This window comes from Pseudophryne corroboree, chromosome 10 (genome assembly GCF_028390025.1).
Source record: "Pseudophryne corroboree isolate aPseCor3 chromosome 10, aPseCor3.hap2, whole genome shotgun sequence".
In the NCBI taxonomy this organism is placed as follows: domain Eukaryota; kingdom Metazoa; phylum Chordata; class Amphibia; order Anura; family Myobatrachidae; genus Pseudophryne; species Pseudophryne corroboree.
In genome coordinates, this window is record NC_086453.1 from 329,646,897 (window position 1) to 329,661,333 (window position 14,437).

The 14,437-nt window shown below is 44.6% G+C and overlaps 1 protein-coding gene across 2 annotated transcripts in view; it reads left to right on the plus strand.

The window, feature by feature from the left end:
• LOC134966678 (FXYD domain-containing ion transport regulator 6-like) overlaps positions 1–14,437 on the plus strand; it is a 239,667-nt gene that overhangs the window by 198,239 nt on the left and 26,991 nt on the right. For both annotated transcript variants that reach the window (XM_063943603.1, XM_063943604.1), the window contains exons 3-5: positions 2,686–2,727; positions 6,569–6,643; positions 13,871–13,910. In XM_063943603.1, the coding sequence (XP_063799673.1) occupies positions 2,686–2,727; positions 6,569–6,643; positions 13,871–13,910 (157 nt within the window). The remainder of the gene's footprint in view (positions 1–2,685; positions 2,728–6,568; positions 6,644–13,870; positions 13,911–14,437) is intronic.

Consider the following 14,437-nt stretch of genomic DNA (forward strand, 5'->3'; position numbering starts at 1 on the left):
TCCTACGCTGATAAAAGCCAGGAAAGAAGTAACCGCAAACCATTATCACCGTATTTGGCGAAAATATGTTGCGTGGTGTGAGGCCAGGAAGGCCCCTATAGAGGAATTTCAGCTGGGTCGTTTTCTGCACTTCCTACAGTCGGGAGTGACTATGGGCCTAAAAATTGGGTTCCATTAAGGTCCAGATTTCGGCTCTGTCGATTTTCTTCCAGAAAGACCTGGCTTCACTGCCTGAAGTTCAGACATTTGTAAAGGGAGTGCTACATATTCAGCCCCTTTTGTGCCTCCTTTGGCACCTTGGGATCTCAACGTGGTGTTGAGTTTCCTGAAATCACATTGGTTTGAGCCACTTAAAACTGTGGATCTGAAATATCTCACGTGGAAAAAAGTGGTCATGTTATTGGCCTTGGCTTCGGCCAGGCGTGTGTCAGAATTGGCGGCTTTGTCATGTAAAAGCCCTTATCTGATTTTCCATATGGATAGGGCAGAATTGAGGACTCGTCCCCAGTTTCTCCCTAAGGTGGTATCAGCTTTTCACTTGAACCAACCTATTGTAGTGCCTGCGGCTACTAGGGGCTTGGAAGATTCCAAGTAACTGGACGTAGTCAGGGCCTTGAAAATTTATGTTTCCAGGACGGCTGGAGTCAGGAAAACTGACTCGCTTTTTATCCTGTAGGCACCCAACAAACTAGGTGCTCCTGCTTCTGAGCAGACTATTGCTCGCTGGATTTGTAGCACAATTCAGCTGGCGCATTCTGCGGCTGGATTGCCGCATCCTAAATCAGTAAAAGCCCATTCCACAAGGAAAGTGGGCTCATCTTGGGCGGCTGCCCGAGGGGTCTCGGCTTTACAACTTTGCCGAGCTGCAACTTGGTCAGGGGCAAACACGTTTGCTAAATTCTACAAATTTGATACCCTGGCTGAGGAGGACCTTGAGTTCTCTCATTCGGTGCTGCAGAGTCATCCGCACTCTCCCGCCCGTTTGGGAGCTTTGGTATAATCCCCATGGTCCTTACGGAGTTCCCAGCATCCACTAGGACGTCAGAGAAAATAAGATTTTACTCACCGGTAAATCTATTTCTCGTAGTCCGTAGTGGATGCTGGGCACCCATCCCAAGTGCGGATTGTCTGCAATACTTGTATATAGTTATTGCTTAACTAAAGGGTTATTGTTGAGCCATCTGTTGAGAGGCTCAGTTATATTTCATACTGTTAACTGGGTATAGTATCACGAGTTATACGGTGTGATTGGTGTGGCTGGTATGAGTCTTACCCGGGATTCAAAATCCTTCCTTATTGTGTCAGCTCTTCCAGGCACAGTATCCTAACTGAGGTCTGGAGGAGGGGCATAGAGGGAGGAGCCAGTGCACACCAGATAGTACCTAATCTTTCTTTTAGAGTGCCCAGTCTCCTGCGGAGCCCGTCTATTCCCCATGGTCCTTACGGAGTTCCCAGCATCCACTACGGACTACGAGAAATAGATTTACCGGTGAGTAAAATCTTATTTTTCTTCCTTTATTGATAAGAAATGTGTAAGTCATCTGTTTTCTCAGAATCAGTGCATACGCACATTTATACATTATGATATCTGATGTGTGAACAAAATTGTATGTTTTAATCTATTTAAGCAGCATATTAGGAACATCTCCTCTTTCGAGCCTATTTTTAATATATATTGAATAAAAGTTACATTTTATTAAAATTAGAAGTCAAGATTGCCCCCTGACTAGAGTCGTCGTTATTTCTTCCAATAGTACAGGTGAAACTCAGAAAATTAGAGTATTGTGCAAAAGTTCATTTATTTCAGTGATTTAACTTAAAAGGTAAAACTAATATATTGGCCCTCATTCCGAGTTGATCGCTCGCAAGGCGAATTTAGCAGAGTTGCTCACGCTAAGCCTACGCCTACTGGGAGTGTATCTTAGCTTCTTAAAATTGCGACCGATGTATTCGCAATATTGCGATTACAAACTACTTAGCAGTTTCAGAGTAGCTTCAGACTTACTCGGCATCTGCGTTCAGTTCAGTGCTTGTCGTTCCTGGTTTGACGTCATAAACACACCCAGCGTTCGCCCAGACACTCCCCCGTTTCTCCGGCCACTCCTGCGTTTTTTCCAGAAACGGTAGCGTTTTTATCCACACGCCCCGAAAACGCCGTGTTTCCGCCCAGTAACACCCATTTCCTGTCAATCACACTACGTTCGCCAGAGCGAAGAAAAAGCCGTGAGTAAAAATACTATCTTCATTGTAAAATTACTTGGCGCAGTCGCAGTGCGAATATTGCGCATGCGTACTAAGCGGAATTTCACTGCGATGCGAAGAAAATTACCGAGCGAACGACTCGGAATGAGGGCCATTATGTAGACTCATTACATGCAAAGTGAGATATTTCAAGCCTTTATTTGGTGCTATCGGGGAGATTGCTGGACTATTCAGGGAGTCAGGGAGATTGCTACTATTTCAGGGAGTCCCATGCAGAATGTAGGGAGGGGAGGTTGGATTAAATTACCGTGGAAGGAGAAGGTTTCTTTTAAATCGTCTGTACATTGTGAATATGTTCGGTAGTATTGCTGCTGGCGGGTATAATATTTTCTAATCAAATGCAGCTGTTTTTATTTTAGTTTTAATATTTACTCTTCAGACTCTCTAATTTCTACGAATATTTTTTTTCTGTCTTCTGTGTAGGTGCCAGTGATGAAAAAAGTGAGCCAGATCCATTTCATTACGGTAAGCTAAAATATATATATGTATATATATATATATATATATATATGTATTAATAAATGGGGGAGATTTATCAAAGCTTGGAGACAGTTAAAGTAGAGCGACAAAGAACCAACCAATCAGCTCCTGTTATTTTTTAAATCCAACCTACAAAATGAAAGTTAGGAGCTGATTGGTTATTGCTTTATCCAATTTATCTCTCTACAAACTTTGATGAATTTCCCCAGCAGACTTTATCAGGTTGTTTTGGTACAAAAAACATTTCTCCCACCTGCATAACGATTAAAAGAAAATATGCTGGACATTTTGGGGGTAATTCAGAGTTGATCGCAGCAGCAGATTTGTTAGCAGTTGGGCAAAACCATGGGGGTAATTTCAAGTTGATCGCAGCAGGATTTTTTTTAGCAGTTGGACAAAACCATGGGGGTAATTCCAAGTTGATCGCAGCAGGATTTGTGTTAGCAGTTGGGCAAAACCATGTGCACTGCAGGGGAGGCAGATTTAACATGTGCAGAGAGAGTTAGATTTGGGTGTGGTGTGTTCAATCTGCAATCTAATTTGCAGTGTAAAAATAAAGCAGCCAGTATTTACCCTGCACAGAAACAAAATAACCCACCCAAATCTAACTGTTTCTGCACATGTTATATCTGCCTCCCCTGCAGTGCACATGGTTTTGCCCAACTGCTAAAAAAATGTCCTGCTGCGATCAACTTGGAATTACCCCCCATGTGCACTGCAGGGGGGGCAGATATAACATTTAGAGAGTTAAATGTGGAGTGGATGGGTTATTTTGTTTCTGTGCAGGGTAAATACTGGCTGCTTTATTTTTATACTGCAATTTAGGTTTCAGTTTGAACACGCCCCGTTCAAATCTAACTCTCTCTGCACATGTTATATCTGCCTCCCCTGCAGTGCACATGGTTTTGCCCAACTGCTAACAAGTTTTCTGCTGCGATCAACTCGGAATTAGGCCCTTTGTTAGACCATACTTACCAACATAGTGCCCCGTCCAGACATTGGGCTAAATGTAATAACCTGCGAGAGCCAGGAAGTGCGAGATTTCGTGCAAGTCTGGCCAGATTTTTAAAGTGGCAATCATGGCAAAACCAACCTATTTTTGCATGTAAATAATTGCCGCTTTAAAAGTCCAGCCAGACTCACACAAAGTCCTGCATTTCCTGCCCCTCGCAGGTTTTCTCCATTGTTCTTTTTTATTCTCTGTTGAAGACATCTCCTATATGGTCGGTTGTACCGCTTTGTTACATGGCCCCCAGTGCTCAAAATTGGATTTTTGTGAGGGAACTAACACATTTTTGGCTAAGTAAATAGGCCACTTAAGCTACTCGCCATGTGTTTGTACATGAATCAGCAGACGGGATCCCGACGGTCAATATTCCGCCCCCGGGATCCCAAAGTAGGAGACAATGCCTATGTTGAGATGCCAACGCCACACGGGGTGTCGGCGTCACATTACTGACAGCCGGCATCCCGATCATCCGGGCAGTGGGATGCGCTGGCGTCCTTCTGCGGGGGGGGGGGGGTTAGTTTTAGGCAGAAGAAGGGGGGTTAGGAATAGGGAGCAGGGCCGGGAAGGGTAGGGTTAGGGACCGGGGAGGGAGGGTTAGGGCTAGGCACATGCAAAGGGAGGTTAAGGTTAGGCACCTAGTGGGGAGGGCTCGGTTTAAGCAGCGAGGAAGGGGAGGGTTAGGGTTAGGGACCGGGGAGGTAGGGTTAGGGCTAGGCACATACAAGGGTAGGTTAGGGTTAGGCACCTAGCAGGGAGGGTTCGGTTTAAGCAGCGGGGAAGGGAGGGTTAGGGTTAGGGACCGGGGAGGGAGGGTTAGGGCTAGGCACATACAAGGGTAGGTTAGGGTTAGGCACCTAGCGGGGAGGGTTCGGTTTAAGCAGCGGGGAAGGGAGGGTTAGGGTTAGGCACCCACAAGGGAGGGTTAGTGTTAAGGTAGGGGTAAAAGGAGGGTTAGGGGGCTGTCGGAATTCTGATGAATGGGATACCGCTGTCGGTATTCTAACTGCCGGCATCCCGTCCATCGGCAAATCCTACTAAACCCATTTGTACTCTGCACCCTGACTCCTATAGCCAAGCCCCCAATCAGCCACCACGCTAAGTGGCCCAGCCGATGGAAGAGTGTAGGAAAGAGTGGAAATGCTCTTGTTGCTTCTATATAAAAGGTATTGGCCGATATTGCTTCCAAATGTAAAGGAAGAAATGATAAGAAAATAACAGAAGTGTCCGCTTGATTTTTGATAACAAATCAGAAGCGACCCCATAGCGTCTGCTCAGTTCATTTGTGTTTTAGATATAAATGTAAAATACATGATTCAACCCCGTGGAGTATATGTTAATAGGGTTATAATTATACCCCTACAGAAACTTCAGGTCATTGTTTGTACATACTGTACCAGCCTGCAAGTTCTTCCCAATATATTGCTTTTTGTTTCTACTTGTTATGTCAGTGTTTCTATCTATGGGTGGTATCCAATTAGGCGCAGTGAATTACGGCGGCTAATGGAGTCACCAGGGGTTGTCCAATCAGCCCAGATAGCCGGCACCTATTGGGGATTATGCTTTGCGAGCCTCAGACACGTGAAGCATAATCCACGGTAACTAGCCCTCAGAGCCGCGATAACTCATGGGTCCGGGAACTTAAAAATGGCCTATAATTGGATAGCCGGATAACGACCATTGGACTAAAATCTATTTATGTATAGACTAGATTTACACTACTATCCCTTTAAAGCCGTCCATTGTTAATCTGGCCCTGAGTGCGCTCATAAATTACACAGGTTCTGTGACTGTCTTAGGTCAAGCCTGCGATTTACCTGGTTTTAATCAACCATAGAACCTGTATAATTCATCAGTTTCCCAGTTTAAAGGGACAGTATGGACAGATTGTTACATCACTGCCCTGCTGTGTGGTCTTCATTAGATACTGTTATTGCCATAGGACAGACTTGTGTTATATACCTGTGTAAGGATAAAGACTATAGGGGGTCATTCTGAGTTGATCGCTCGCTAGCTGCTTTTAGCAGCAGTGCACACGCTAGGCCGCCGCCCTCTGGGAGTGTATCTTAGCTTAGCAGAAGAGCGAATGAAAAGATCGCAGCGCTGCTACAAAAAAAGATTGTGCAGTTTCTGTGCAGCTCAAGACCTACTCCTAGCTAGCGATCACTTCAGCCTGTTTCGTTCCTGTTTTGACGTCACAAACACGCCCTGCGTTCGGCCAGCCACTCCCCCGTTTCTCCAGCCACTCCTGCGTTTTTATCGGGCACGCCTGCGTTTTTACTCACACTCCCCAAAAACGGTCAGTTTCCGCCCAGAAACACCCACTTCCTGTCAATCACTGTACGATCAGCAGTGCGGCCGAAAAGCGTCGCTAGACCTTGTGTGAAACTGCAGTCTTGTGTGAAAGTACGTCGCACGTGCGCACTGCGCACCATACGCATGCGCAGAAGTGCCGATTCTTAGCCTGATCGCTGCACTGCAAACAACGGCAGCTAGCGATCAAGTCGGAATGACCCCCATAAACTCTAAATAAAGATACATTTCACTGCTGAAAAGCACAGAATAGAGCACATACTGTATTAAGTGCTGCATCTCCAGTTGTTCCCTTATGTCTATCACCCAATCTATTCATGAGCCGAGCAAATGTGTATTTTACAGTTATCCAAGCCTCAGCCAAGTACGAGGAAAATCACTTTCCTGCCTATTCACTTGTCTTCCTCCCAATTTCACAGCTCTGAGTTCATCAATAAGTGCTGTAGGGGAATTCATGACCTGTTCTGCATTTAGTGGCTGATGTGATGTTTCATTATCTATGTGCAGATTATAAAAGCCTGCGGATTGGAGGACTGGTCTTTGCAGTGGTCCTCTTCACATTGGGGATACTACTGATTCTGAGTAAGTATGTTACACAGTAGTAATACATTGGGATATGAACATGTCATAATATTGCAGCGCCACCTAGTGGTATTTTACAGGACTAAATGGCAGCAGATAATGGGGGTAATTCCAAGTTGATCGCAGCAGGAAATTTTTTAGCAGTTGGGCAAAACCATGTGCACTGCAGGGGAGGCAGATATAACATGTGCAGAGAGAGATAGATTTGGGTGGGGTGAATTCAATCTGCAATCTAAATTGCAGTGTAAAAATAAAGCAGCCAGTATTTACCCTGCACAGAAACAAAATAACCCACCCAAATCTAACTCTCTCTGCAAATGTTATATCTGTCCCCCCTGCAGTGCACATGGTTTTGCCCGACTGCTAAAAAAATATCCTGCTGCGATCAACTTGGAATTACCCCCAATGTTGCAAAGTGCTACATACAGTATGAATGCTGAGGGCTTGTTCACTCATGGCGTTGGTAAAATAAATAAAATAAAAACTGTAAATAATAGTTATAGATTCTTGGCCTGACGGGAAAGGTAAAAGTAAAACAGATGGACAATGCTCAAAAGAAGTACGCAGTGCATATATGCATATTTGACGTGCATATAGAACTGTACCTATCTGGAGTTCGCACCCTTATGTGACGCATATACTCTACACCTGCTTTGCCACTAGTCATTATCTGCCATATACAAGGTGCAGAAGATACGCCCTCCAGACAGATGAAAGGCCAGCTTTGCCTAGCCCACATGTGCGTGAGCACACACTCACTGAGTTGTACCTACGGTAGAACACACCTGTCACCAGGCCTGCCACCAGAAATTGTGGGGCCCGGGACTGACAAAATAGGCAGGGCCCCCTCCTTTTACAAAAAATATTTTAGGCAGACATTTTGGCCAAAATTTATCGGGATTTCTTCTCGCACCACTCCGGGGATGCGGGCAGAAATCAGAAAAAAGTGGCGGTGGAAACAGCATCGCACCAGGCAATTAAGTTGGAGAATGCCCATTCTCCTGACAAAATACTGTTTAGTCCGTGAGAACGGGCATTCAAATCAGTGCGACTTAGCATTACGCTGAATTGAATAGCTCCGGGACCTCCCTCCTGGCGCTATTTAATTTGCGGTGAATTGAATTGACCCCAATAAGAACCATATTTTCATACAATTAGAGAAAGCCTGTCCAATTCATATCTAGGTTTAAAAAAAAAAAAAATATATATATATATATATATATATAAATATATACGAAGAAAGTCCTGTACTCGCATCAAATCTTCCAGGGTGGGTGCTATCCCAACAGAACGAAGTCCGCTGAATATATGGGTGTCCACGAAGGTGGCGGGCGCACTCTCACAAATGTACAGATTCTTTAGTAATATCAACTATTCTTTATTGTAGCCTCATAAATCGACGTTTCGATCCTTCCACAGGATCTTTTTCAAGAAAGGCAGTACGATGTCATTGTTTCATGATTTGCAGTCATTAATTAATGCCTAAAAAGAATATACAAATGAGAAAAGACTCAGCCTCCCAGGCCCCTTAAAAATGGCAGAAAATCTATATAAACAGGGCTTCAATTGCCCCATTCACATAGTGTCTATAGTGTAAAATCAATATGATTATCATAATATTTAATAAACACCTTCAACCAAAGTGCAACTTTTCACCAAAGTGTTCACAGAGACCACCACTGTCCCTACGGCAAAGGTAATAATCATCCACCTAAATGTGCCTAATGAGACCATGTAACCCACACGTGTTTAAAGACTCTCAAGAAAACCAGAGATCACTTACATGTAGGCTTAAAGACAGAGGGACAGTATCCAGGGCCAGAGGACTGCCAACAACATGTGTGATCCTATAGCAACTGCATGCATAATATGAGACTGTTAGACAATTGCATAACTCCACAATTTCAAAAGGCACTAACATAGTGAAATAGCTATTTACCTATAGCATCACAATCTGAATTTAATATATCCTGGGTTCATAGATGTTAAATACGGCTGCTGGGCCCAACCTAGTGGAACAATATTTCTTATTCAAAATGTGCAAATCTCACAATTCGACATAAATTGTGCATAAAATCAGTCCTTACCATGTGCTGGAGCCTGCCATGTAATCCCAGGAGACATGCTGTAGACAGCCTTGCCCCGGAAGCATATATACGCCCAAACCGGAAGTGCGTCCACAACGGCAAACAAACTACTCAGTCCACTATGTGATTAAAATGTGCATTCACTGCATACACTCACCACAGGTAGGTGATTCCGGACAGACGCAGCTCTCCACCAGTCGCCAAAGCCCCCACGCTCTCACACTCGGCCGCGACCCGCGTTCCATCAACCGGAAGTGGAACGCAATGCGTTCCAAACCCCGGAAGTGAACGCAGTGTAATCCAAACCCCGGAAGTCGAAATGGTTGATTTCTCGTAGCTATGACAGCGCGTACTCACTAATGGAATCAACTCAGGGTCGCTAATAGATTCAGGCTCATCATATCCCCGCCCTGCCTTCTACCAATACCATTAGCTCATCTCTATGGAACAATTAGAAAAAAACTCATATGTATATAACAGCTCTATGGTTCTCCATTACAATAATGAGTGGGGTTAACAGTCTAATCAACCTGGATAGCCTATATGGGACTTCGGCTAGAGATCTAAAATATAATAAAAAAATTTTTTTAAATATAGTAAGAAATTTTTAAATGGGTGTAATTATTTAAATTCATGCCATCAGGGACCTGGGGGGGTGGGCTAACAAACATAATCAAAATACATAAAGACAATGCACACATAACAAAAATGACTACAGGAACACCCCATAGGGGTTGTTTTCATTTAGTCCTCTTGGGGACACCGTATCCAGGTGGCTGATCCAAAAGCACTCCCTCTGTTTCAGCCTCCTGGTCCGGTCTCCACCAGTAACACTCTGTGGCACTCAATCAATGATTTTACATTTGAGACTGGCAACCTGGTGTCGGGCTTCAATAAAATGACGAGTCACCGGCTTATCTGATTTACCACTATTTAATGCCACATGGATAGATGAGCGGTGATTCGCCATTCGATCCCTGAAATTGCAAGTAGTTAACCCAACGTAAAACAATCCACATGGGCATTTAAGAATGTAGATGACGAAATCTAATCTACAATGTAAATGATATTTAAGTTTAATGGTAGAGCCAGTATGAGGATGGGAAAATGTGGGCCCCACCATCATCGAGCGACACGTAGTACAGCTCCCACAGGAAAAACAGCCCGGTTTTTGTTGCAACAACTGGGTAGTGGACATAGGTGCATTAGGATATAATACAGGTCTCATGAGCATTTGCTTTAGGTTCGGACCTCTGCGGTACGCCAGCATAGGGGAATTCATGCGTGTAAATGGTAATGCTGGGTCAGTACTGACAATTGGCCAGTGTTTCTTGAGTACCTTGTTGAGGTGCCCTGAATGGTTATCATACCGTGTAGCAAAGACCAGACGATTATCTAATCTATCCTTATTCTTAGGTTTTGTCCCTGCAAAGATATCACGGGCTTTAGATAAACAGTGAGAAAGGGTCTTATGTGTGTACCCGCGTTCCAAAAAACGCGCTTGAACCTCTTTGAGTTGAATTTCAATGTTAGTTCTATCTGAGTTAATTCTTAATACTCTTAAAAATTGAGACACTGGTAAATTCTCCTTTAATGCAGGGGGATGGTGACTGGTAGCATGAAGAGTCAAATTTCTGTCTGTAGGTTTTCTATAGACAGAAGTGACAAAAGTGTCTCCAACCTTGCTAATATGTACATCTAAAAAATTAATTTCAGAATCAGAAATACTGGATGTGAACTTTATTGGGCTATCCAACTGATTAAGATTATTGACCATGGTGTGGAACGCTGACTCGGTGCCGTTCCAAAGTAAAAAAACATCATCGATAAAGCGACGATAGAATAAAATGTGATGACCATATTGTGGGAAGATCTGGGTAGTTTCGTAATTCGTCATATATAAGTTGGCATACGACGGGGCCAAATTGGACCCCATCGCCATGCCCGCTAGTTGTATAAAGTACATGTCTTTATACAAAAAATGATTGGAACGCAAAACCAATTCAGTGAGTTCAATAATACATTCTGTTGGTACTGTGTTTGTGTGGTGAGACGTCAATGCGGCTCGCACAGTTTCCAATCCACTGTCATGTGGGATGACCGTATACAATGAATTTACATCCATTGTGGCCAAAAAGCACGATGTGTGCTTACAATCAACATTTTTCAACTGTTGAAGGAAGTCACCTGTGTTTTTTATGTAGCTCATGCTTTCGACCACTATTGGCTGGAGGATACTATCCACAAATTTGGCCAACGGTTGCAATAAAGAACCTTCCGCCGCTATGATGGGTCGCCCAGGGGGTTGTACCAGGGTTTTATGAACCTTCGGTAAAGTATATAGGATCGGACACCGAGGGTGTTCAACTGATAAGTATGAGAATAGTTCATCGTCAAACCAACCATTATTTCTCCCTCTTCTAAGACACTCGTCTATGGAACGTTTAATATCCGGTATAGGATTAGAGTTGACTTGTTTATAGGTCTCCCGGTCAGCTAGCTGGCGCATGATCTCTCGATCGTAATCCTGCCAGTCTTGGACCACCACTGCCCCGCCCTTGTCGGCAGGGCGTATAACAATGCTGGAATCTGCTCTCAACTTAGTCAAGGATTTCCTTTCTGATTGTGATAAATTATCAAATTGTCTAGGAGGGGAGAAATTACTAGTATCCCTCTGAACTACCCTCAAAAATGTTTTAAGACTGGCGTTCTGTGTAGGTGGATCAAATGTTGAGCTTTTTTTAAAGGGGGATGGTGTGTTCTTACTAATTTTATCTGAAAAAAACTCTTTTAGTCGTAATTGCCGACCAAATTTAAATTGGTCAATGCTGCTTTCAAAACGGTTGTGGTGGCACGTGGGTACAAAGGACAAGCCGTGAGCTAAAAGTGACAAGTCAGCTTCGTCAAGTTGAATACTAGATAAATTAAAGACGACATTTACGTCTTTTTTGGTCTCCCTCTTCTTCGAGTACCAGCTTCGTCTGGGATGTGGTCTACACTGCCTTTTTTGTTTCCTGCCATCATTGTAGAGTCGGAGCCCTGGTCCAAAAAACGTCTCTGTTGAGTGCCCTCATTAGGATCAGTGTCAGATGTTGAGACCTTTGCCGTAGGGACAGTGGTGGTCTCTGTGAACACTTTGGTGAAAAGTTGCACTTTGGTTGAAGGTGTTTATTAAATATTATGATAATCATATTGATTTTACACTATACACACTATGTGAATGGGGCAATTGAAGCCCTGTTTATATAGATTTTCTGCCATTTTTAAGGGGCCTGGGAGGCTGAGTCTTTTCTCATTTGTATATTCTTTTTAGGCATTAATTAATGACTGCAAATCATGAAACAATGACATCGTACTGCCTTTCTTGAAAAAGATCCTGTGGAAGGATCGAAACGTCGATTTATGAGGCTACAATAAAGAATAGTTGATATTACTAAAGAATCTGTACATTTGTGAGAGTGCGCCCGCCACCTTCGTGGACACCCATATATATAAATATATATATATATATATATATATATATACACATACACATATGCAGTGCATTATGTGAAAAAAACACGATTAATCTTCATTTTCAGTAGTTTTAAACATTTGTAAACATTTAATCTCTCATCAAAAGCAAATATACAACAGATAAGTTCTAATTTGCATTCATGATCTCCTTGGCTTTAATAGGCCTTATTAATTCAATGTATGTACAATGCAGCCAGGAGCCCCCTATGGATGACGACCCCCCCCCCCCCTGTTGATGAGCTATGTGCTGTCTGCAGTGCCTGCCAGTGCGACATAGAGGCCCTGTCAGTGTGCGTCCTCCTCCAGTCCTTTGTATTGATGACAGCCAGCCCCAGGCCCCCTTCTCATAATCACAATTAATTACACAAATACATACATTGATTTATACTTAGCCTTTACAAATCCGTCCTGAGCGTCCTCTCTCCCACTCTGTCTGCTCCTGTCCTGAGCTCTTCAGCCCGGACTCCAGCGCAGCAGCTCCTCTTCTCCTCAGTCCTCACTGGCGTGGCGTGATGTCATGACGTCAGGTCGCGCCACATCCGGCTACAACTAACTTTATTAAACAGCAAGCTGCAGCTTGCTTGATACGATCGTCAGCGGCAGGAGGCGGGCGGAGGACAGTGGGCAGAGGGGAGCAGCCCGCGGCCCGCTGATGACTGGCAGCCTCTGGAGAAGGGGAGTGGCGGACTGGCGATGGGTGTTTACCACCGACGGCGGCCTCAAACAGTCTCACCGGCGGCCGGGAATAGTGACGGCAGGATGTTTGAGCAGTCCGGGCCCTCCACTCTCTGTCAGAATGGCCGGGCCTGGGACAAGTGTACACAGGGCACCCCCTTGATGGCGGCTCTGCCTGTCACACTCACATTCTCCCCATACTTACCTGCTCTCCCTGAATGTCCAGGAATAGCCTACATTTTTGGAGTGTCCCGCGGAAGAGTAAGTGTCCCTCCAGCATCCTGCCTCTTCCTTGATCATAAAGCAGCAATTCACCTAGGTCAGGTGAGGGGACATTATTCTATGAGAAGCACGTCATTTTGCCCCCCCCCCCCCCCCCCCTTCATAGTCCTGCTGTGTTGCATTATAGGGGGTGGGGCCTAATGATGAGAAGAGCCCTGCCCCGCCCCATCACCTGTATCTCCCTCATCGAGCTTCTCCCGGATGGTAGAAATGAAAATTAGGCAAGTATGGTCCTAATTTTGAAGCGCAACGGAGTATGCTGGTGCTATATAAATAAATGTTCATAAATAAATAATAAATTCTGCCTCTTCAGATGTAGGTGAAGATGCAACTGAAATGGGAATGACTCTGCACCACCTGTACTTGCCTGCATTGCCCATTATCTGAATAGGCGCAGTGCAAAGCCATGCAAGGTAGAGTATGCTGTATGAAAGTAGGATAGAGAGGAAAGTAGCAGAGGACGTTGGGCCATAATGAGCACTATTGTGTGACATAATATGAGTTGTGGTGCAGTGGAGTGTACTGGGCCTGCAATCAGCAATTAGCTTCTGTCTGATTGGTACAAGTAACATAGTGAAATCTTGCCTATTGTTTACCACAATTACACCTGTCACTTTCTATGAAGTCTTCAACATATACCATAGTTCTGATGTATTTCTCCCTGCAGGTAGGAGGTGCCGATGCAATAACCTTAACCAGAAACAAAGGTAAGTGTGTGTGAGATGACCCATGCTGTGTAATACAACCAGTGGTGCAAGTAAAAAAAATGTCTTACGGGTACTGTGTGCGTGCGCGCCAAAAAATGGGTGTAGCCAAATGCCATATGGGGCGTGACCAATGAAAATGGGGGCGTGATACACATATGGGGGTAGGGACAGATACACATATGACCCCAATAGTGCCAGATACATGTTGCCCCACAGTGCCAGATATACATTGCCCCACAGTGCCAGATACACATTGCCCCACTGTGCCAGATACACAAATGCCCCCAGAGTGCCGGATATACTGTACATTGCCTCCCAGTGCCAGATACGGAAATGCCCCCACAGTGCCAGATATGCCCCCAGTGCCAGATACAGAAATGCCCCCAGTGCCAGATACACATGTCCCCACAGTGCCAGATATCCCCCAGTGCCAGATAAGCCCCCAGTGCCAGGTATACATGCCCCCACCCCCCCAGTGCCAGATATACCCCCAGTGCCAGGTATACATGCCCCCCCAGTGCCAGATA